Here is a 24,829-nt window from a genome sequence, read left to right on the forward strand (position 1 = left end):
GGTTCAAGTGATCCTCCCACCTCAGCCTCCCAAGCAGCTGGAATTACAGGCGCGAGCCACCACCCCCGGCTAATTTTTATATTTTTAGTAGAGATGGCGTTTCACCATGTTGGCCAGGCTGGTCTTGAACTCCTGGCCTCCCAAAGTGTTGGGATTACAGGCGTGAGCCACTGCGTCCAGCCCCTTTCAACTTTTCACCTCAGTTACGTCTTCCTGTTTGGACAGCAGTATCTCATCTCCAACCTCCCTGGCATCTTTTAAATCCTGTTAAGGTTGCCTCTACAAAAAAAAAAAAATATTAATTTTATTGTTTGTTTAGAGACTACTGTCGCAGTGTTACCCAGGCTGGAGTGCACTGGCGCCATCTGGGCTCATGCAGCTGGCACCAATGGACTGGGGCGCTCCTTCAGCCTCAGCCTCCTGAGTAGCTCAGACCCAGCCGCCAACACCACGCCCGACACCTCTACATTTTTTAGGTATACCTTTTTAGTAACCTCTAAATCATAATAAATGCACGGAGGAGGGGCCAAAGCCTTTTTTCCTGGCAAATGCCAGTGACACCCGTTCTCAGCACCCAGAAACAGAGGCCAGGAGCGGGGCGGCTGTGGCTGCGCCCTCCGCCCTACTCCGCTGATCCTGGGGCCGCGCAGTCCCTGCGTCCGGTGGTCACCGCGCCGCCCCTGGCGCACTAGTAGGGTCTGCAGCGTATCCCGAGGATCAGTCCGACTTTCCCGCCCCATACGTGAGGGGCCGTCTCGAAGCCTCTTCCGCCACGGACACTCGAAACTGATCTCGAAGCCCCTTCCGTCACGGATACTAGAAACTGATCTCGAAGCCCCTTCCGCCACGGACACTCGAAACTCTCCCCCGCAGTTAGACCTCAGCCGCCAGCAGCCCGCCGCCCGGCGCCGCAGCTCCCTGCCCGCAGGAGGAGCCACGTCTCGCGCGACTCTCTCCACCTCTCGCGACACTTGCCGCCCGTGCCCTGAGGCCCTGCGCGCCCCACCCGCGGTCGCGCGCCGCGCTCCCCGCCGCCTCACCTTTTCGCCCGGCATCCGGGCCCGCTACTCGCCCACTGGGAGCGCCGTGGCGCCTGGTGTTCGGCGCGAGCCCGGCGGGGCTGCAGGTTCCGCCCTGCTCCGCTTCGCCCCGCCCGGGCTGGGGTAAAGGCCGCGGCCGGGCCATGCAGTGTCCTCCTCAGGGAGGGCAGGAGAGCCTGAGGAGTGGCGGGGCCGCCAGGTGAGACCGCGTCGGGCGGGCGGCTGGACCGAGGGAGGCCGGGCTGGGTGCAGGTGGGCGGTGCAGCGCTGCGGGGCCGGGATGCGGGGCGGGGGAACCTCGGCCCCCGGGAAGCCCCGAGCCTGGGGGAACCCTGGGCACCCTGTGAACCCTGTGAACCCTGTGGTCTGCACTGGGTCCCTGCTGCTGTCGCGGGGCTGCGGGCGGACGACCTGAGCCCGAGCTCCGAGGGCCCGGAGCGGGACGCCAGGGCCTAGGGTCGCGGGGGGCCAGGGGCGGGCCAGGGTGGCTGAGGTAAGTCTGTGTGGGGAAAACGACAATGGAGCCGAAAGCCGGCGTCTGCCGTCCCGCCGGGCCCGCGCGAGATGCCCTCCTGCCCCCCGCCCTTACGGGGCAGCTTAGAAGTGTCCTTCTGGTGCCTGCGGCGCTGATCGTTGCCGAATGGAAAGAGTGTTGGAGAGGTAGAAACAGCTGGTCAGAGCCGCCTCTGCGGGAGGAGGCTTTTGAGGTCGCTTGTTACCTTTCATCTGAGATTCTGGCTATGGGAGTGGGCGTGCGTGTGCGCACCGTGGCCCCAGGCGAGATTTCGTCTTTTCCCAATTTGTACCACCACCCATTAAGGGACTTCAAGGATCCATCAAAAATGATTGGTTCCTAAGCGAATAGTTTTATTTTTTGTATTTTAAGATTCCATTAGTTGTGTAATGGTAGGGGCCTGGAGCCCAAAACCTTGGCGTTACTAGGACAGGGCGTGACCCAGCTGACTTGGAGTAAATTTTCTGCCTTTAACTACATTTAGATTGGAAATTAGGGTAAAATGTTTTTGTTGCAATCTAGTTTCGAGCATGTGGTCCTGTGATTCTGGGTTTGTTTTATAACTTATGGACTGAGTAAAATTACCCAGTTTTCTGAGAGAATTGGGAACTCTGCGCAGTGGTTGATCTAGAAGTATTTTATTTAAAGCTTCCACCCATCCAGCTGCTAATTTATGTTATTTCTCTTTTAAATTATGTAGATTTTGTTGTTGCAGAAATGGCTCCGTAAAATGATTAGTTTTGTGCGTGTGTATGTGTGCGAACAGTTACACAGTTAAGATAATTTTCCTGATAGTTTTCTTTTGTCTTTAGAGAGCGAAATGTCATCAGTGCAGTCACAACAGGAGCAGTTGTCCCAGTCAGATCCATCTCCGTCACCAAACTCATGTAGTTCCTTTGAGCTAATAGACATGGATGCTGGCAGCTTGTATGAACCAGTTTCTCCCCATTGGTTTTATTGTAAGATAATAGATTCTAAGGAGACATGGATTCCTTTCAACTCTGAGGATTCACAGCAGCTGGAAGAGGCGTATAGCTCTGGTAGGTGAAAATTATGACTTGGAATAGACAAAGACTTTCCCCTCTTCAAACTATAATATAATGGTCCTTATAGTGAGTGCTATGAAAACCAAATTTTAGATTTTTCCAGTTAAATAATTTCTTACAGCATTTTATATAGAATTTCTGCACTAATACCTAGCCAATCAATAATATTCAAGAATTTGGTCCGTATTTTGAAAACAGTATCTATTATTATTTCTGCATAGTTGGGGGCCTTAGAGTTGGGGGCCTAATTATATTGTCTAGGCTGGTCTTGAACTCCTAGGTTCAAGCAGTCTTTCTGTCTGGGCCTCCCAAAGTGCTGGGATTACAGGCGTGTTACACCCTGCCCAGCCCCCCAGTAATATCTTTAATGTTCTCGCTTATGTTTTACTTTGTTTTATAAAGAATGTGTAAGGCTGGGCACAGTGGCTCACACCTGTAATCCCAGCACTTTGGGAGGCCAAGGCGGGCAGATCACTTGAGGTCTGAGTTTGAGATTAGCCTGGCCAGCATGGTGAAACCCCTTCTCTACTAAAAATACAAAAATTAGCTGGGCGGCGGGGTATGTGCCTGTAGTCTTAGCTACCTGGGAGGCTGAGGCAGGAGAATTGCTCAAACCCGGGAGGCGGAGGTTGCAGTGAGCCAAGATTGTGCCACTGGACTCCAGCCTGGGTGATAGAGTGAGACTTGTCTCAAAAAAAAAAAAAAAAAAAGAAAAGAAAAAAGTATGTATAGAGTGGGGTGTCACGGTGCAGAAGAATGAACTCTCTAACTTGTCACTTGTCTTTTCTTCTTTTATAAAACAAGAATGATTCTATTTATACTGAATCATCATGATGGTTATTAATTTACCTTATGGTTCCTCAAGCAAATTCAGAAAAATCACATTATGTAATTTTTTTAAGGGGCACTCCTATCTTTCCTCAGAAAAAGAACAAAACTATTTGGGTAGTATTTTTTTCATGTTTCATTAAAATCAGGAATGGTTTTGACGGTTCGTAAAGTAGGTAGTGAAAAAGATATGAATTAAATTCCATTTTGTTTGGTGTTTAGCCAAGTAGGAACTTTTCATTCATGTGTTTCATAACATTATTAGAGTATAACTCAGAATTGTATGTTGGGAGATTTATTTTGAAATATATACTTCTTTTCCCCTTTTCAATCCTTGAAAGGAAAAGATTGTAATGGGAGAGTTGTTCCTACTGATGGGGGCAGATATGATGTTCATTTGGGGGAGAGGATGCGGTATGCTGTATACTGGGATGAACTAGCATCGGAAGTGAGACGATGTACGTGGTTTTACAAGGGGGACAAAGACAATAAGTATGTTCCCTACTCGGAGAGCTTCAGCCAAGTTTTAGAGGTATTCTTTTGACTCTTTTTTTACTTATTCTTTCCTTCTCTTATTTAATAATCTTTTCTTTCTTTTGTAATTTATTTTGTGAAATTTCCAGAAAGACTTTGGTTCTGTCTGCATCACATTATAAAATATAATAAAGCATTTCTATTTACAAGCAAGTTTCAGGATAAAGTAGTCTTATTTTCAGACTTTTTTGTTTTGAGACGGAGTCTCGCTCTGTTGCCCAGGCTGGAGTGCAGTGGTGCAATCTTGGCTCACTGCAACCTCCACCTCCCCAGTTCAAGTGATTCTCATGCCTGAGCCTCCCAGGTAGCTGGGATTACAGGTGGCCGCCACCATGCCTGCCTAATTTTTTTTAAGGGGCACTGCTATCTTTCCTCAGAAAAAGAACAAAACTGTTTGGGTAGTATTTTTTTCATGTTTCATTAAAATCAGGAATGGTTTTGACGGTTTGTAAAGTAGGTAGTGAAAAAGATATGAATTAGATTCCATTTTGTTTGGTGTTTAGCCAAGTAGGAACTGTTCATTCTTGTGTATCATAACATTATTTAGAGTATAACTCAGAATTGTATGTTGGGAGATTTATTTGGAAATATGTACTTCTTTTCCCCTTTTCAATCCTTGAAAGGAAAAGATTGTAATGGGAGAGTTGTTCCTACTGATTTTTATTAGAGATGGGGTTTCACCATATTGTCTAGGCTGGTCTCGAACAACTGACCTCAAATGATCTGCTGGCCTCGGCCTCCCAAAGTGCTGGGATTACAGGTGTGAGCTACTGTGCTTGGCCTTTTTCAGATTTTAAAATATGATGGAAATGGTTGTGGTGTTTTAAGGTGTAAAAAAAGAAAAAAATACTCTGGGCCTGGTGGCTCACGCCTGTAATCCCAGCAGTTTGGGGGGCTGAGGCGGGCAGATCACCTGAGGTTGGGAGTTTGAGACCAACATGAGAACATGGAGACCAACATGGAGAAACCTCGTCTCTACTAAAAATACAAAATTAGCTGGGCATGGTGGTGCACACCTGTAATCCCAGCTACTTGGGAGGCTGAAGCAAGAGAATTGCTTGAACCCGGGAGGCGGACGTTGTGGTGAGCGGAGGTCGCACCATTGAACTACAGCCTGGGCAACAAGAGCAAAACTCCATCTCAAAAAAAAAAAAATACTGGTGGGCATAGTGGCTCTCACCTGTAATCCCAGCACATTGTGAGGCCAAGGCAGGAGGATGACTTGAGCCCAGGAATTTGAGAACAGCCTGGGCAACAAAGCTTAACCCCGCCACTACAAAAAAAAGTACACGCACACACACACACACAAATGCAAACTGTATTATGCTATGGTCACAGGATTGATCTTTTTTAGCTTTTATTTTTCTTGCTCTGAAAACTGAAATTTTTCTTTAAATTGGAGTAGAGCATTAGTATTTGTTTTTTTTTGAAACAAGAGTCTCACTGTGTCCCCCAGGCTGGAGTGCAGTGGGACGATCTTGGCTCGTTGCAAGCTCCGCCTCCTGGGTTCTTGCCATTCTCCTGTCTCAGCCTCCCAAGTAGCTGGGACTACAGGCGCCCGCCACCACGCCCAGCTAATTTTTTGTATTTTTAGTAGAGATGGGGTTTCACTGTGTTAGCCAGGATGGTCTCAAGCTCCTGCCCTCGTGATCCGCCCGCCTCGGCCTCCCAAAGTGCTGGGATTACAGGCGTGAGCCACCGCGCCCAGCCTTTTTCTTGTTTTTTTGTTTGTTTGTTTGCTTTTTTTTGTTTTTGTTTTTGTTTTTGAGACAGAGTCTCACTCTGTTGCCCAGGCTGGAGTCCAGTGGTGCGATCTTGGCTCACTGCAACCTCTGCATCCTGGGTTCAAGCACTTTTCCTGCCTCACCCTCTTAAGTAGCTGGGATTACAGGCGCGCCCCACCACACTGGCTAATTTTTTTTTTTGAGACAGAGTTCCACTCTTGTTGCCCAGGCTGTAGTGCAGTGGCGTGATCTCAGCTCACCTCAACCTCTGCCTCCCGGGTTCAAACGATTCTCCTGCCTCAGCCTCCTGAGTAGCTGGGATTACAGGCATGTGCCACAATGCCTGGATAATTTTGTATTTTTAGTAGAGACGGGATTTCTCCATGTTGGTCAGGCTGGTCTCGAACTCCCGACCTCAAGTGATCCACCCGCCTTGGCCTCCCAAAGTGCTGGGATTACAGGCGTGAGCCACTGTGCCCGGCCCACACCAGCTAATTTTTGTATTTTTAGTAAAAATGGGGTTTTGCCATGTTGGCCACGCTGGTCTCGAATGCCAGACCTCAGGTGATCTTCCTGCCTTGGCCTCCCAAAGTGTTGGGATTACAGGCATGAGCCACCATGCCCGGTCTAGAACATTAATATTAATATACTAAAATGTGAACACTAATTATCTAGCGTAGATGATGGAATTAGGAGTGTTTTTTTTCCTCCTTTGTCCTGGTGCTACTATCTGTTGTAATTTCAAAATAATTTAAAAATAGGCTGGGTGCTGTGGCTCATGCTTGTAATCCCAGCACTTTGGGAGGCCGAGGCGGGCGGATCACCTGAGGTCAGGAGTTTGAGACCAGCCTAGCCATTATGGCCAAACCCCATGTCTACTAAAAATACAAAAGTTAGCTGGGTGTGGTGGCGGGTGCCTGTAATCCCAGCTACTTGGGAGACTGAGGCAAGAGAATTGCTTGAACCCCGGGGGGCGGAGGTTGCAGTGAGCCGAGATCGTGCCACTGCAACCCAGCCTGGGTGACAGAGTAAGACAAACAAAACAAAACAAAAAACAACAACAACAAAAAGATTTAAAAATAAATTTGATAAATTGGAGTAGGATATTCTTATTGAAACTCATTAATACATAGTATTCTTGTGAATAAGTTCAGTTTTAATAGGAAAGCTACTAGAGAACGCTAATGAAATGTGTTTTCTTTTTTTGTAACTATGGCTATGTTGTAACAATTTTATTTTGATTTTTAAAAAAGGAGTCTCTTGATTTAATCAGGGCTTTGGGGTCATAGGGGGATTAGTCACTGTCACAGTCATAATAATGCATTTATTTAGGGAAAACTTTAATTTTCTTTGTCTTCTTCAAAAACAGCTGCCGGAACACCTCAAATTAAGGGATGTTCATCTAAAAAATGTGTTTTCTTTTAAGGAAACTTACATGCTTGCTGTAACTTTGGATGAATGGAAAAAGAAACTGGAATCTCCCAACAGAGAAATTATTATTTTACACAATCCAAAGGTAAAACAAAGCATTTCTCTTGTTGGGATAAAAAGTTAATTGCACTATTAGGGAGAACTCAATTGGTTTCTTTTGCTAAGCACTCTGTGTAGGATAACCTTTGTCAAATTTTATATTGAATTCACAATTATGAAACTTAAAAACTTGTAGCCACTACTGTTATTTACCCAACTCAGCTTATACAAAATAATTTTCTTATGGAAAATTATGCCACTGTAGAATAAGAAAATCACTGACATTATGTGAGCATGTCTTCCATGTAGAAAGGGACTATTGACAGATTTGTTAGCCTAATATATTTTCACGGTTCTCATTTCAAGCCATACGAGTTGTATATCAAAACTCCAGTTCAGATTTGACTGTGTGGTTTGAGAGACATGATTCTACACTTAAATTGCATTGTATAGAGATGATTGTATTGCAGAATATTTTTATTGCTCTGATCTGTTCTGTTTAAGCTTATGGTGCATTACCAGCCAGTTGCAGGGTCTGATGATTGGGGTTCAACACCCACAGAGCAGGGTCGACCAAGAACTGTGAAGAGAGGAGTTGAGAACATCTCTGTTGACATTCATTGTGGTAATGTTAATCATTTATTTTTCTTACCTTCTGATGTATTTGTTTACTCCTTAAATTGTGACCTTTTTCTGTGGATTTAGATTACCTCAAGGCTTAAAAATCATCTTTAATCATATGGGTTTATTCCAAGTTGAGATTAGCATCACTTTGTCTACTAAGAATCTTAATAGATATAAAAATATCTTTTAAAACATATGGTAGAATGGGTAAAATTTGGCAATACTGTCCAGGAAGTCACTAAGTACAGATGAACTGATTTAGTCCTAATTCCAAGAAGTGTGATTCCACCTACTTGACTAGAAATTTATTCCTGGTAATAACTCCTTGTCCTTGAAGATTTTCAACTAAGGAAACCTATTTTTCAGTAGGACCTGATTATGCACTGCTATCTAGGTAGGGTCACTTACGGTTTTATAATATATTTAATTGGATTATAATATTCCTTTTTTCTTGTCTCTTGGACAAAATCGTAGCTTTACTGTAATTTAAAAAGATGAGTTTAAAATTTCAGGCTTTGAAAACATACCAGACATTGATAAAAATGAAATATTAGATAAAAGTATTTTATCAGTGTTCAGTTGCCTGGATTCAATAACTGTATTATGGTTATGTAAGATAATATACTTAGGAAATGTACATTATGGTATTAAAGGGTTAAAGAGGTATGGTGCATGCAACCTGATGATGTATGTAGCCTGCTTTCTAATGATTCAGAAAAATAAATGTGTGTATGTGTACACACACAGAGAATCATAAAGCAAATGTAATTGTTAAAAAGTTGAATCTCTGTAAAAAGTATGTGGGAGTGTCTGTACTATGCTTTCTAGTTTTCTGTACATTTCTAGTTATTTAAAAATAAAAAGTTTTAAAAACCTAGCTGGGCATGGTAGCTCATGCCTGTAATCCCAGCACTTGGGGAGGCCAAGGTGGAAGGATCACTTGAGCCCAGGAGTTCGAGACCAGCCTGGGCAATATGGCGAAACCCCGTCTCTACAAAAAATACAAAAATTAACTGGGCATGGTAGCACACATCTGTAGTCTCAGCCACTTTGGAGGCTGAGGCAGGAGGATCACTCGAGCCCAGAAGGTTGAGGCTGGAATGCGTGTTTATCATGCCACTGCACTCCAGCCTAGGTGACAGAGTAAGACTTTGTCTCAAAAAAAAAAAAAAAAAAAAAGTTTTTAAAACCTGAAAAAAGGCCAAGTGTGTTGGCTCACGGCTGTAATCCCAGCACTTTGGGAGCCCGAGGCGGGCGGGTCAGGAGGTGGAGACCATCCTGGCTAACACGGTGAAACACCCTGTCTCTACTAAAAATACAAAAAATTAGCCAGGTGTGGTGGCGTACGCGTGTAGTCCCAACTACTCGGGAGGCTGAGGCAGGAGAATCGCTTAAACCCGGGAGGCAGAGGTTGCAGTGAGCCGAGATCATGCCACTGCACTCCAGCCTGGGTGACAGAGCGAGACTCAGTCACAAACAAAAAAAAAAACCTAATTAAAAAAAAAAAAAAGTGTTTTTTTTTTTTTGTTTTTTTTTTTGAGACAGAGTCTCGCTCTGTCACCCAGGCTGGAGTGCAGTGGCGTGATCTTGGCTCACTGCAACCTCTGCCACCTCCAGGGTTCAAGTGATTCTTCTGCCTCAGCCTCTCCAGTAGCTGGGATTACAGGCATGCGCCACCACACCCGGCTAATTTTGTATTTTTAGTAGAGATGAAGTTTCACCGTGTTGGTCAGGCTGGTCTCGAACTGCTGACCTTGTGATCTGCTTTCCTTGGCCTCCCAAAGTGCTGGGATTACAGGCATGAGCCACCGTGCCCAGCCGAGTTTTCTTTTTCAGAGATCAGAAAAAAAAAGAAAAAAATCCTGAAAAAAATTTTACAGACTTATTTCAAGATAAATTAGAAACCAAGTAAAATCAATGTATTTTTGCTAGGTACTTAAAGGACTATTTTATATCTTTTAAATTATCTGTTCATCTTTTAACTTGCTTATATTTATAACCTTTTCATGATGGATGACATTAGAATACATGACTAATTATACAGAATAATTTTCTTTTTAATTTCATTTATAGGAGAACCTTTACAAATAGATCACTTGGTTTTTGTAGTCCATGGGATTGGACCAGCTTGTGATCTCCGCTTTCGAAGCATTGTACAGTGTGGTAGGTTTGCAAAGCATGTGAGAGAATATTAATCAGTGCTCTTGTGAGCTGAGATAAAGCCTTGTCTTTGGTCTATTGTCTTAGCTGCATAAGAAGATTTGGAGAGTTAAAGACAGGTGGCAAGGTAGTAAAGCGTCTCAGCTTAGACCTGAAGTGCTAGGAAATTCCTGAGGCTAATAGTTTATACTCTTAACTATTGTAATAGTCTCGAATGAACAAGCAGTTAATCCCTATAAAATTGTGTTTTATGATGTGATGGTCTTATTTCTAACTATTTCAAATTTACAGGGAACCATAAAGATGATAGAGTTTAATGAATAACAGAAGCATTCAATCATTTTTGTAATTCATACTGTGAAACCTTTGATATTGTAATTGGAGGATTTAAGTCATTAGTATAACTAGATTTTGAAAGGTGTCCTCTAGGCCGGGTGCGGTGGCTCACGCCTGTAATCCCAGCACTTTGGGAGGCCAAGGCAGGTGGATCATGAGGTCACGAGTTCAAGATCAGCCTGGCCAAGATTGTGAAACCCTGTCTCTACTAAAAATACAAAAATTAGCCGGGCGCAGTGGCAGGCGCCTGTAATCCCAGCTACTCGGGAGGCTGAGGCAAGAGAATCACTTAAACTCGGAGGGCAGAGGTTGCAGTGAGCTGAGATCGGGCCACTGCACTCCAGCCTGGGCAACAGAGTGAGACCTCAAAAAAAAAAAAAAAAAAAGAAATGTGTCCTCTAAAACCTGATAGTATTCAAAGTTTAATTGTTCCAATTAGGGTGTCTTATTCTAACTGGCTAATGGTTCTAAACATAAACTAGAATTGTATTGTGGAAGGTTGAGACTGATGTGATATGAATTTCAAACAACAGTGTATTTTTTTTTCTTTAAAGTATTGGGTGGTGCTTGTTTATAAGAACCAGAAAGTTAGGGTAGGAATTCCACTGCAAGACTGTTGTTGTATTGTCATGTGATTAAAAAAAAAAATGGAAACAGTTCCCATGATGCCGACGTTTTGAAGTTTAGCTTTCTTTTTTTTTCCTTTTCCTTTTTTTTTTGTTTTTAAATATATTATTTTTTTTCCTGAGACAGAGTTTTGCTCTGTTGCCCAGGCTGGAGTGTAGTGGCATAAACTCTGCTCACTGCAACCTCTGCCTCCCAGGTTCAAGTGATTATCCTGCCCTCAGCCTCCTGAGTAGCTGGGATTACAGGCTCACACCACCATGCCTGGCTAATTTTTGTATTTTTAGTAGATGGGGTTTTGCCATGTTCGCCAGGCTGGTCTCGAACTCCTGTCCTCATATGATCCACCTGCCTTGGCCCCCCAAAGTGCTGGGATTACAGGCGTGAGCCACTGCCCCTGGCCTGAAGTTAGCCTTCTTTTGATGAAGTATTTTGTATGGTAAAAGCAAGTTGTTAGGCCAGGCACGGTGGCTCACACCTGTAATCCCAGCACTTTGGGAGGCCAAGGCAGGCAGATCACCTAAAGTCAGGAGTTTAAGACCAGCCTGGCCAACAGGGCAAAACTCCGTCTCTACTGAAAATACAAAAATTAGCTGGGCTTGGTGGTATGTGCCTGTAATCCCAGATCCTCAAGAGGCTGAGGCAGGAGAATTGCTTAAACCAGTGAGGTGGAGGCTGCAGTGAGGTGCGATCTCGCCACTGCACTCCAGCTTGGGTTACAGAGCAGTACTCCATCTCAAAAAAAAAAAATTATTAAAGAAATATCTTTTCCTATATGCATTCATAATTTTTCCTGAATACCACTTTATTTTTGACGGAAGTCAGTATGTGTTCTGTGCAAATGTAGTTAGAGTATAATTACATGATTTGTTGCATCCAAATTCTACAGATTTGTTACTTCATTGTTGATGCATAAGTTAATTTTCTTTTCCAGTTAATGATTTTCGCAGTGTTTCCTTGAACTTGCTACAGACACATTTTAAGAAAGCCCAAGAAAATCAGCAGATTGGGAGGGTCGAATTTCTTCCAGTCAACTGGCACAGTCCTTTGCATTCTACTGGTGTGGATGTGTGAGTAATACTTAATACCTTCGAGTTGTTAGCTGTGATTATATTTTCTGATCATTGCTGTGCTTGGGGACATTTTTATGCTATAGCTGACTGAATATTTAAAATTTCTTAGAGATATGCTGTTAAATGCTGATCAGTCACTTGGTTTAATTAGCCCTGGTTAGGAGTAGAGAGCTGTGTGTATCTTCAGTACGTTTTACTGGCTCACTAGTATTTACTATTACAGCTTCATTGTATCTTTAGCATTAAAGCCAAATATTGCTGTCTTCCCATAGTATATAACTATTTCCATCTTCAGATGTCAAAAGCTAGCCATACCCCAATATGTACAAAGTATTTTGTTGTTCCTTTTGTTATTATATTTAAATAATATTTGTCCAAATTTAGAAAAAAGGGAGGATTTCTCAAACATTAAACTATTAGCATTTATAACTTGAGGTATAATTGGTACAGTGACTTTTAAGTGATGGCTTTCTTAAGGTATAAGACCATTAGTTTTGTTTGTAAATTTATGGTAATGACAGAGAATGTTGCTTAAGTTGAGGATATCTAGGATATCTAGCTATGGGGCTCTCCAGCAAGTAGTGTGTTTCTAATGTAGTTCTAGAATAGAACCAGGAGATGCAGGAAGTAGTCAGCATTGTTTCCATGCTGGTCAGAAATGGCTTTTCTGATTCTGTGTCTCAGTTCTCAGTACCCTGTGATTTGGGTATATTCCATTTGCCAAACACTGTGGTGGGGTCTGGATTCTTCAATATTTGAGCAGATGCTAAGAGGTTACTAAGGGCACATAGCCCTTATAAATTGCAGAAGTGGTTGAATATTTGAGGAATCTTTCTGGGAATTTTAAGAAACCTTTAACTGGATGTTAGATTTTGTCAGCGTGGTCTTCCTCTGCCAGATATGAATTCTGTTTGCTTTTGGCACCTGGCACTCATACCTTTTTCTGCTTTTAGAAATTGTGCATTGAGAGAGGGAGCTGATCTCTTTATCGTTTGACATGTAATCAAAAAACCTTACTGCTGAGAATTCCAGGAAAAGCCTTTTACATTTTTTGTTTTGTCTTTTTAGAAAACTTTTTTTATTAGAGATAATTTTGTTCACAGAAGTAGTATATATGATGAATCCTTGTGTACTGATTACCCAGCCCTAACAAGCCTCAACACATGGCTGGTTCTGCCTCATCCGTATCTTCATACCCTATCTAATGCCCCTTCATCACCATATGATTTTTATCTTAGACATCCTGTAATTTCATCTGTAAATGTTTCAGTTTGTATCTTTTTTTTTTGGTTGGAGTGCAGTGGTATGATCACAGCTCACTGCAGCCTGGACCTCCTCAGGCTCAGGTGATCCTCTTGCCCCAGCCTCCCAAGTACTGCTGGGACTACAGACATGTGGCACCACTCGCAGCTGATTTTTTTTTTCTTTTTTTTTTTTTTTGAGATGGAGTTTCGCTCTTGTCCAGGCTGGAGTGCAGTGGCGTGATCTCAGCTTACCGCAACCTCCGCCTTCCGGGTTCAAGCAGTTTCCAGTCTCGGCCTCCCGAGTAGCTGGGATTACAGGCATGCGCCACCATGCCTGGCTAATTTGTATTTTTGGTAGAGACAGGGTTTCTCCACGTTGGTCAGGCTGGTCTTGAACTCTTGACCTCAGGTGATCCGCCTGTCTCGGCCTCCCCAAGTGCTGGGATTACAGGCGTGAGCCACCGTGCCTGGCCCAATCCAGCTGATTTTTCTGTTTTTTGTAGAGTTGGGCTTTTACCATGTTGGCCAAGCTGGTTTTGAACTCCTGGGCTCAAGCAATCTGTCTGCTTTGGCCTCCTAAAGTGCTAGGATTACAGGTGTGAGCCACAGTGCCTGGCCTGAACAGTATATTTTATTTTTTATTTTATTTTTGAGATGGAGTGTCACTCTGTCACCCAGGCTGGAGTGCAGTGGCACGGTCTCGGCTCACTGCAACCTCTGCCTCCTGGGTTCCAACAATTCTCCTGCCTCAGCCTCCCAGGTGGCTGGGACTACAGTCATGCGCCACAATGCCCAGCTAATTTTTGTATTTCTTAGTAGAGACAGGGTTTCACCATATTGGCCAGGCTGGACTCCTGACCTCATGATCTGCCCGCCTCAGCCTCCCAAAGTGCTGGTATTACAGGTGTGAGCCACTGCGCCGGCCTGAACAGTATTTTTTTGGTTTGTTTTTTTTGAGACAGAGTCTTGCACTGTTGCCTGGGCTGGAGTGCAATGGCACGATTTCGGCTCACTGCAACTTCCGCCTCCTGGGTTCATGTGATTCTCCTGCCTCAGCCTCCCAAGTAGCCGGGATAAAGGTGCACATCACCACACCCGGCTAATTTTTTGTATTTTTAGTAGAGATGGGGTTTCACTCTATTGGACAGACTGGTCTCGAACTTTGGACCTCGTGATCTGCCTGCCTCAGCCTCCCAAAGTGCTGGGATTACAGGCGTGAGCCACCGTGCCTGGCCCTGAACAGTATATTTTAAAGGACTTAAAAAATGTATAACCATAACACTGTTATCACACTTAAAAATTTCTTAATATCATTAAATACCTAGTCAGTGTTCAAATTTCCAGTTGTCTATTATATTTTTATATACATATTTTATACACATTATATAATTATATACATTAATTTTTATATACATATTTATATAATTACAAACACATGTTTTAAACTGGGATCCAAATAAAGTCCATACATTGCAATTAGTTGATATGTCTTTTATTATAAGTCTCTCTTGGGCTGGGCATGGTGGCTCATGCTTGTAATCCCAGCACTTTGGGAGGCCGAGGCAGGTGGATCATCTGAGGTCAGGAGTTTGAGACCAGCCTGGTTAACATGACAAAACCTTGTCACTACTAAAAATACAAAAATTAGCTGGGCATGGTGGCACATGCCTGCAATTCCAGCTGTTTGGGAGGCTGAGGCAGGAGAATCGCTTGAACCTGGGAGGCAGAGGTTACAAGTGAGCTGAGATCGTGCCACTGCCCTCCAGCCTGGACAATGGAGCGAGACTCCGTCTCAAAAAAAAAAGTCTCTTTAATTTAATTTCTTGATTACCACTTACCTCTCTGTCTACATCTGTTGTTTTCTTGCAGTTTGTGTATGGAAGAAGTGGGTTTGACTTGTAGGGTTTTTTATACTCTGAATTTTGCTTATCACATCCCTCTGGCTTTATTACACATGTTCCTTTGTCCTCTTTTTGTTTTTTCCTATAAATCGACAATTGTTTGTTATAAAATGTTTAAGCTTGAAGGCTTAAAATTGGAAGTGGCTATTAAGTGTATTTAGGTTTCCTGCTTAAATTATTTTTCCTTTTTTTCAGAGATCTGCAGCGAATAACCCTGCCCAGCATTAACCGCCTCAGGCACTTCACCAATGACACAATTCTGGATGTCTTCTTCTACAATAGTCCCACCTACTGTCAGACTATTGTGGACACAGTTGCTTCTGAAATGAACCGAATATACACACTTTTTCTGCAGAGGAACCCTGATTTCAAAGGGGGTGTATCCATTGCTGGTCATAGTTTAGGTAACAAAATGAGTTCTGTGTGACCAGAGAAGACTAGCACATTTTAAAGACACCTGTTAGCACAATGTCTTGTATCCGTATGAAATTCAGAGGTCTAGAAGTGGTCTGTGATCAAGAAATTTGGAAGGGGTTGGAAGGGTGGCGGTAAATTGGAAAGAAAGACTCCTTGCTATGTAGATTTGGTTACATATGTAATTGGCTTATGCCTTTTTTGTATAACAGACAGCCATTTAGTGCTAATGCTTAGAAATTGTCCCTTCTTCTATTTTACTTATAGGTTCGCTTATATTGTTTGATATCCTAACAAATCAGAAAGATTCTTTGGGGGATATTGACAGTGAAAAGGTAATTTAGATGTTCAGCTAGGTTTTCTTGTAGTTTTCCTTAGTAAGGATTTATAGATTTTAGACTTATTTTTTGTTTTTAGCTGAGTTTAGTTTCATGTCATGACATTAAGTTTACACTTATTTTCATTTTAACAGACTTTTAATTATCTCTGTCATTCTTGGATGATAGAAGCAAGATAGTAATTGTAATATAACAAATAATAATTGTTATATTCTAAACCATAGGTATCTTATTTTCTTTTGTGAATATGCACCGCTGGCCGGGCGCAGTGGCTCATGCCTGTAATCTCAGCACGTTGAGAGGCTGAGACTGGTGGATCACCTTAGGTCAGGAGTTCAAGACCAGCTTGGCCAACATGGTGAAACCCCATCTGTACTAAAAATACAAAAATTAGCTGGGCATGGTGGTGTGTGCCTGTAATCCCAGCTACTTGGGAGGCTGAGGCAAGAGAATCGCTTGAACCTGGGAGGTGGAGGTTGCAGTGAGCTGAGATCGTGCCACTGCACTCCAGCCTGGGTGACAGAGTGAGACTGCGTCTCAAAAATATGCACTGCTGATCTGTTAATAGAGTTATAGAATCATTGAGCTAAATGAAGTTTGCATATGAACAAATGAATGAATTGGCTACAAGTTGATATGATTTATAGAAACTCCGTTCGAAAGTATTGGGGACTTGATGTTTAAACATTATTTTAGTAAAAATTCCTATAACCATGTATCATCTGTAGGATTGATTTGGTACCTATTTCTCCTGTTGGACCATGAGTTCCTCCAGAGCAGAGCTTTTGTCTTAGACTGTTTTATTTCTATTTCTTTTTTTTTTGTTTTTTGTTTTTTGAGACAGTCTCTTGCTCTGTCACCTAGGCTGGAATGCAGTGGCACGATCTCGGCTTACTGCAACCTCTGCCTCCAGGGTTCAAATGATTCTCCTGCCTCAGCCTCCTCAGTAGCTGGGATTACAGGCGCACGCCACAGTACCCGGCTAATTTTTGTATCTTTAGTAGAGACAGGGTGTTGGTCAGACTGGTCTTGAACTCCTGACCTTGTGATCCGCCCACCTTGGCCTCCCAAAGTGCTGGGATTACAGGTGTGAGCCACCACGCCCAGCCTAGACTGTTGTATTTCTTAAGCACTGTTTTCCTAATTTCTTAAGCACTGAGCTCCCTTAAAATTCAGCAAATGTTTGTTAATGATGATGAATATTTTACTCATTTCTTTAAAAACATATTTTCAATTGAAGTTGCAAAACCTTGGAACCTCTTAATTTATATCTTGCATAAATGACAATTTGTTAAAGTTAAGATACATTGCTGTGGAAATCTATGTATTTCTTTACTGCAAAATAGTATTAATAAAGGAAACAATGAATTTCAAGAATATGAGCTTTATAATTTAATTTTTAGGATTCGCTAAATATTGTAATGGATCAAGGAGATACACCTACACTAGAGGAAGATTTGAAGAAACTTCAGCTCTCTGAATTCTTTGATATCTTTGAGAAGGAGAAAGTAGATAAGGAAGCTCTGGTAAAAATAATCTTTTAAAACTTTATGCCAAGCCATTTTCAGTATTTTTATTGTTTATTGTGTTTACTGAGAGCCTACCCTTTAGACACTTTTTAGTCATAAATACTTGATCATTAATGTTCCTTAGCATTATTTATTTACTTTTTATCATATTAAGTGACCTTTGCTTTGTGGAATTTCAAAGTTCAGATGGCCATATTGATTATTCATAGAGCAATGGAGCAGACTAACCAGTACGGCTTATAGACAACATGAGTGCAAGAACAAACAAATAAATAAGCATTAGCTATTCCAACTCTAATTTTCTGTTGTACTTTCAAGAGCTCTACTGTTATTTGCAAGTAGCTGGGATTACAGGTGCCTGCCACCACGCCTGGCTAATTTTTATATTTTTAGTAGAGATGGGGTTTCACCGTATTGGCCAAGCTGGTCTCTTGGCCAGGCTGGTCTGGAATTCCTGACCCTGTGATCCACCCACCTTGGCCTCCCAAAGTGCTGGGATTAGATGTGAGAGCCACCGCGCCCAGGCAGCTTGTTTATTTGTTTTTTTTTTTTCCGTTTTTGTTGTGCCTTTTTCTGGTTTGTGATACATTCACTCATTTAACAGATATTTAGAAAATGCTTACTATACCAAGTACTGGATAGATTGGTGAATAAGACATATGATCCCTGACCTCATAGTGTTTATAGTTTACTGGGGAAGACACATGTTAAATAATCACACACATCATGGCAATTACAATAAGAAGTAAGTAGGAAAAGTACACCGTGTTGTAAGAATTAGCCTGGTCTCAATAAGGTGCAGGAAGGCTTCCCTAATCAAATGAGTGACGGCTGGGTGTGGTGGCTCACGCCTGTAATCCCAGCACTTTGGGAGGCCGAGGTGGGCAGATCACGAGGTCAGGAGTTCGAGACCAACCTAGTCAACATGGTGAAACCCTGTCTCTACTAAAAATAACAAAAATTAGCTGGGTGTGGTGGCGCGGGCCTGTAATCCCAGCTACTTGGGAGGCTGAGGCAGGAGAATCGCTTGAACCCAGGAGGTGGAGGTTGCAGTGAGCAGAGATCACGCCACTGCACTCCAGCCTGGGCGACAGAGTCTTCTCCATCTCAAAAAAAAAAAAAAAGATGAGTGACACTTGAGATCTTGATTGTTATTCTGTTCCATACTTGTGTGTTTGCTGTGTGTTCTCAGTGCTTGTGTTCATCAGCAGGAGTATAATCCTTCTCAGGCATGTGACATCTAAGTCAGTATAGAAATCAAGGAAGATTTTTTTTTTTTTGAGACGGAGTCTCGCTCTGTCATCCAGGCTGGAGTGCAGTGGTGCGATCTCGGCTCACTGCAAGCTCTGCCTCCCAGGTTCACGCCATTCTCCTGCCTCAGCCTCCTGAGTAGCTGGGAATACAGGCGCCCGCCACCGCGCCCGGCTAATTTTTTTTGTATTTTTAGTAGAGACGGGGTTTCACCGTGGTCTTGATCTCCTGACGTCGTGATCCACCTGTCTCGGCCTCCCAAAGTGCTGGGATTACAGGCATGAGCCACCGCGCCCGGCCAGAAATCAAGGAAGATTTTTATGTCCGGAAGTCCTTAGATACCCAACTTCTCTGGGCTTTTTTTTTTTTTTTAACAATAACAATGTTGTCTATATTATTGTAACATTGATATTATAAGTATTGATATTTTCTATTCTTTTTTAGGCTGTTTCATGCATAAAACAGGTCCTTTTTTCTGGAAGTTATTATATGATGTTTTACTACTAGAGAGACAGGCAGCAACAGAGTGCCTAGGCCTTATTCCTCTTACGGGACAGGATTGATTTTATTTTGTCTAGAAATAAGAAAGACTTGATTTTCTATGCCTAGGCTTTATGTACAGACCAAGATCTTCAGGAAATGGGAATTCCTTTAGGACCAAGAAAGAAGATATTAAACTATTTCAGCACCAGAAAAAACTCAATGGTATGTGCCTAATACAGCTTTTTGGCCTAAACAATTCTTTGATGTCCATAGTGTGTCCTTGTGCTTTGTGGGATGTTTACTCTGGGGAGCCAAGCGGTTTTTTGGTAATTGATCTTTGGCTCTTTTTTTTTTTGAGATGGAGTCTCGCTCTGTCACTCAGGCTGGAGTGCAGTGGTGCGATCCCAGCTCATTGCAACCTCCGCCTCCCGGGTTCAAGCGATTCTCCTGCCTCAGCCTCCCGAGTAGCTGGGACTACAGGCGCCCACCACCATGCCCGGCTAATTTTTGTATTTTTAATAGAGACGGGGTTTCACCATATTGGCCAGGCTGGTCTCAAACTCCTGACCTTGTGATCTGCCTGCTTTGGCCTCCCAAAGAGCTGGGATTACAGGTGTGAGCCACCCGCCTGGCTGATCTTTGGCTCTCTTTCTAGAAATTAAACACATTTTCTTTTTTACATCCTTTTTTTTTTTTTTTTTTCCTGGAAATGAAATCTCGCTCTGTTGCCCGGGGTGGAATACAGTGGGTGATCTTGGCTCACTGCAACCTCCACCTCCCAGGTTCAAGTGATTCTCCTGCTTCATCCTCTTGAGTAGCTGGGATTCCAGGTGCGCACCACCATGCCCAGCTAACTTTTTGTATTTTTAGTAGAGATGGGGTTTCACTATGTTGGCCAGGCTGGTCTTGAACTCCTGACCTCAGGTGACCCACGTGCCTCAGCCTCGCAAAATGCTGCACCACTCCTGGCCCTTCTTTTTTTACATCCTTAAAAGTGTTATTAGCTTCAAAAGTCTTCTCTCCTCTGGAATTCTCCTACCATTTATTTATTTATTTTTTTGCTTTTTTCTTTTCATGAGAGTTTTACCAATATCTACTTCACATCACATACCATAAAATTCACCCTTTTAAAGTTTACAATTTAATGGTTTTTAGTATATTCATAGAGTTATGTAACCATTACCACTATCCAATTTCAGCACATTTCCATTGTCCTTTAGGGAAATTCCCATACCCATTTGCTGTCACTCCCCATTGCTCCCTGCCCCCAGCCTCTGTCAACCACTAATCTACTTTCTGTTTCTACAGATTTGCTTATTTTGGACATTCCATATAGGTGGAACGTCCTTTTGAGCCATGTGTCTGACTTCTTTCACTTAGCTTAATGTTCTGAAGGTTTACCTGTGTTAACAGTACCTCCACATTCAGTTTTTCTGGTCACTGAATTTCTCTCCATATCTTATTAATTAGTTCTTTTCTTTCTTTTTTTTCTTCTTTTTGAGTCGGAGTCTCGCTCTGTTGCCCAGGCTGGAGTGCAGTTGCATGATCTTGGCTCAGTTGCAACCTCCGCCTCCTGGGTTCAAGTAATTCTCCTGCTTCAGCTTCCTGAGTAGCTGGGATTACAGGCACGCGACACCACACCCAGCTAATTTTTGTATTTTTAGTATGGGGTTTCACCATGTTGGCCAGGCTGGTCTTGAGCTCCTGACCTCAAGTTATCCGCCCACCTCAACCTCCCAAAGTGCTGGGATTACAGGCATGAGCCACCATGCCCGGCCAGTAGTTAGTTCTTTTCCAACTTTTTAGCAGGTGGCTCAGTTCTTTTTAAAGACTCAGTTCTTGGCCCAGCCCATCGACATCCTACTTCCCTTGATTACAGAGGCACAGCACTTCATAGAACTCTAGCAATCCTCAGCATTATCTTCCCACAGTGCCCTGCTATTGTTTTCTCTTATGATTGTTGCCTAAAGTTTCAATGCTGCTGAAATGGCTATGTACAACTTTCATCATTTTAGAGCATGTAAGAATGTCAATTAACAATTTAAGGCAATAATTTAATCTTGTTTTCTGAGGAAATCTTCCTAGAATTTTTGGCTGCCATTTCAGAACTTTCCCAAGGGTCCTTTCAAACCAGTAGAAAACTATATAATCCTTTGGCTATACTTTTACTATATAGTAGCTCCCCATATATATATATATATATTTTTAGTAGAGACTATGTTGCCCAGGTTGGACTTGAACTCTTGGGCTTAAACAATCCTACCTACCTACCTACCTCAGGGTCCTGAGTAGCTGGGACTACAGGTGCATGCCGCCATGCCCAGCTTCTCCACGTAACTATTTTTTATTCTTTAGGGTATTAAGAGACCAACCCCACAGCCTGCTTCAGGGGCAAACATCCCCAAAGAATCTGAGTTCTGCAGTAGCAGTAATACTAGAAATGGTGACTATCTGGATGTTGGCATTGGGCAGGTAACTAATTCTCTTTGATCATTTTACTGCCTGCTATTTGCATGGTAGAAACAGATGTAACTTTTGTTATTAATGAGAGATGCTTTTATTTTCCTCCTTTGAGGTGTCTGTGAAATACCCCCGGCTCATCTATAAACCGGAAATATTCTTTGCCTTTGGATCTCCCATTGGAATGTTCCTTACTGTCCGAGGACTAAAAAGAATTGATCCCAACTACAGATTTCCAACGTGCAAAGGTTTCTTCAATATTTATCACCCTGTAAGCATTGTACAGCTATTGTGGTTTTACCTAAATATCAGGGCTTATTGTTAAAGAACATAGGATTTTCTGTTGTGTTGACTTTTTTTTTCCTATTCCATTCTCTGGCAATGAGACAACTTATAATCGTATTGATTTGGAAGTGATGGAGCAGAACTGTACATTTTTAAAAATGAACTTATGATTATTCTTGCTTAAGATATATAGTTCTGGTTGTACATGGTGACTAATGCCTGTCATCCCAGCACTTTGGGAGGTCAAGGCAGGAGGATTGCTTGAGCCTAGGAGTTGAAGGCTACAGTGAGCCATGATTGCACCACTGCACTCCAGCCTGGGTGACAGAGCGAGACCTCATCTCAAAAAAAAAAAAAAAAAAGTTATATAGTTTCCAGACTGTGCTCAGCAGAGGTAAATGTAGCTCTTGTTTTTCCTATGTAGTTTGATCCTGTGGCCTATAGGATTGAACCAATGGTGGTCCCAGGAGTGGAATTTGAGCCAATGCTGATCCCACATCATAAAGGCAGGAAGCGGATGCACTTAGGTAAGTCTGAGCATAGAACTTGATAATTCTAGACCTTTTGGCCAGTGCAAAGGGCATCATTCACTCTGTTCAGCTATGTTGGACCCTAAGCTCTTTGTAAATCATTTAATGTTCTTTATTTATGTTTCAGAACTGAGAGAGGGCTTGACCAGGATGAGTATGGACCTTAAGAACAACTTGCTAGGTTCGCTGCGGATGGCCTGGAAGTCTTTTACCAGAGCACCATACCCTGCCTTACAAGCTTCAGAAACAGCAGAAGAAACTGAAGCAGAACCTGAATCAACTTCAGAGAAGCCTAGTGGTCAGTGACACTGTACACATTGACCAGCTGCCAGATAAGAGGGATGCCATGGTGTGGCGTTTTTCATAGTTAATTTAATTTAATTTCACATTTAATTTCATGGTTAATATTGCATTCTTTTGCTTTAGTTTCCAACTTCTAAAGAGCTCTATTCCTGCTTGCATTTAGTATAAACCCAAGGCAAATGACCTAGCTATCAATGGTATAGGTAATGAGATGTGTTGCGCAAAAGTAAAAAAGGGGATTGGACAAAATTACTGTGACCTGAGAAGGAGCTTGAAGGAGATAGAGAGGAGGAAGATGGGAGAGAGCTCTCTGAACAGAGAGTAGCTCATTCTGTGGTAAACTTGGAGTGTGAGGAGAAGTTAACAGGATAACCCTGAAGGCCAAAAGGTTTTAGATTCTTATTATGGTTCTTCCATATCCAGATGTTAACACAGAAGAGACCTCTGTGGCAGTTAAAGAAGAAGTCCTGCCTATCAATGTGGGGATGCTGAATGGAGGCCAACGCATTGACTATGTGCTACAGGAGAAGCCTATTGAAAGTTTTAATGAGTATTTATTTGCTTTACAAAGCCATCTATGCTACTGGTAAATGTTGTTTATTTTTGTCTGTTTTGTTTGTTTACCTGTTTCATAGATATTTGATAGATGTAGAAAAAGGAGGATAGGCCAGGTGCGTTGGCTCAGGCTTATAATCTCAGCACTTTGGGAGGCCAAGGTGGGAGGATTGCTTGAGTTCAGGAGTTTGAGACCGGCCTGGGAAACATAGCAAGACCTCATCTCTACAAAAACTAAATTACCTGGGCGTGGTGGTATGTGCTTATAGTCCCAGCTACTTCGGAGGCTGAGGCAGGAGACTTGCTTGAGCCCAGGATTTTGAGACCACAGTGAGCCATGATCACACCACTGCACTCTAGCCTGGGTGACAGAGCAAGACCCTGTCTCAAAAAAAAAAAAAAAAAAAAAGACCTGTGTACCTTTGGAATTAAAATGACTTCTCATTTAGACAGCACAAGCACAATCATGTCATTTCAAGAATCTGGTTTAAGCACACTGTTATTTTATTTTGCAGCTGGGTAGAACATGGATGAGGCTAATGATGCCAACAACCATAAGTTCAATTATCTTGGTGTTAAAAATGTGTCTTTTGGCCATTTAGGTGCACATGAATGAACTGGAACAAATAATATTATTGTTGCTGGAAGTCTTATAGCAAACCCATTTGAAAGCATTTATGGTAGCTGTGACAGAATTAATTATTATTATTTTATCATTATTTGAGACAGGGTCTTGCTGTGTCACCCAGGCTGGAGTGCAGTGGCATGCTCATGGTTCACTAAAGCCTTGACCTCCTGGACTCAAGTGATCCTCCCACCTCAGTCTCCCTAATAAGTAGGGTGACCGTTGTGCACCACCATGCCCAGCTAATTTTTGTAGAGACAGCGTTTCACCGTGTTGCCCAGGCTGGCCTCAAACTTCAAGCAATCAATCCGCCTCCGCCTCCCAAAGTGCTGGAATTACAGGCATGAGCCACCACGCCTGGGCACAATTATTATTAAATATAATTGGTTACCTGATGGATTGTAGAATGGATTAATGATGCTTATTGAAATTCAGGCCGGGTATGGTGGCTCATGCTTATAATCCCAGCACTTTGGGAGGCCGAGGAAGGAGGATTGCTTGAGGCCAGGAGTTGAAGGCTGCAGTGAGCCATGATGGTGCCACTGCACCCTAGCCTGAGTGACACAGCGAGACCATGTCTGAAAAAAAAAAATAGTATAAAATAATACTAATTAATCCCTGAAGAAGTTGACATAAAACTAAAGCAAGGAAAATAAGATGAGTCAGAGATAAGTGTTTTAAAAATGAAAGCTCAGACCAGCATGGCCAACATGGTGAAATCCCGTCTCTACCAAAAATACAATTAGCCAGGTGTGGTGGTGCATGCCTGTAGTTCCAGCTACTAGGGAGGCTGAGACAGGAGAATTGCCTGAACCTGGGAGGCAGAGGTTGCAGTGAGCGAGATCACGCCACTGCACTCCAGCCTGGGTGACAGAGCGAGACTCCATCTCAAAAAAAAAAAAAAGCAAGCTCAAAGGTCCTAAGAAGAATTTTTCCCT

General features: G+C 42.8%; 1 protein-coding gene across 11 annotated transcripts in view; it reads left to right on the forward strand.

The window, feature by feature from the left end:
• The first annotated feature begins 372 nt into the window (after window positions 1–372).
• The window catches only part of DDHD2 (DDHD domain containing 2), a 42,897-nt gene continuing 18,440 nt past the window's right edge, over window positions 373–24,829 (forward strand). For 6 of the 11 annotated variants that reach the window (XM_054498613.2, XM_054498612.2, XM_063668628.1 and 3 more), the window contains exons 1-16: window positions 373–1,239; window positions 2,367–2,594; window positions 3,770–3,960; window positions 7,113–7,202; window positions 7,661–7,781; window positions 9,854–9,943; window positions 11,835–11,970; window positions 15,314–15,522; window positions 15,800–15,867; window positions 17,274–17,396; window positions 19,260–19,355; window positions 21,489–21,605; window positions 21,709–21,864; window positions 22,303–22,405; window positions 22,536–22,706; window positions 23,135–23,297. In XM_054498613.2, coding sequence (XP_054354588.1) covers window positions 2,375–2,594; window positions 3,770–3,960; window positions 7,113–7,202; window positions 7,661–7,781; window positions 9,854–9,943; window positions 11,835–11,970; window positions 15,314–15,522; window positions 15,800–15,867; window positions 17,274–17,396; window positions 19,260–19,355; window positions 21,489–21,605; window positions 21,709–21,864; window positions 22,303–22,405; window positions 22,536–22,706; window positions 23,135–23,297 — 2,054 coding nt within the window. In that variant the 5' untranslated portion in view covers window positions 373–1,239; window positions 2,367–2,374. Of the gene's footprint in view, window positions 1,240–2,366; window positions 2,595–3,769; window positions 3,961–7,112; window positions 7,203–7,660; window positions 7,782–9,853; window positions 9,944–11,834; window positions 11,971–15,313; window positions 15,523–15,799; window positions 15,868–17,273; window positions 17,397–19,259; window positions 19,356–21,488; window positions 21,606–21,708; window positions 21,865–22,302; window positions 22,406–22,535; window positions 22,707–23,134; window positions 23,298–24,829 lie in introns of those variants that run through there. The other 5 variants (XM_063668631.1, XM_063668630.1, XM_063668629.1 and 2 more) reach the window with 2 other exon arrangements.

The sequence above is a fragment of the Pongo pygmaeus genome, chromosome 7 (assembly GCF_028885625.2).
Source record: "Pongo pygmaeus isolate AG05252 chromosome 7, NHGRI_mPonPyg2-v2.0_pri, whole genome shotgun sequence".
NCBI lineage: Eukaryota > Metazoa > Chordata > Mammalia > Primates > Hominidae > Pongo > Pongo pygmaeus.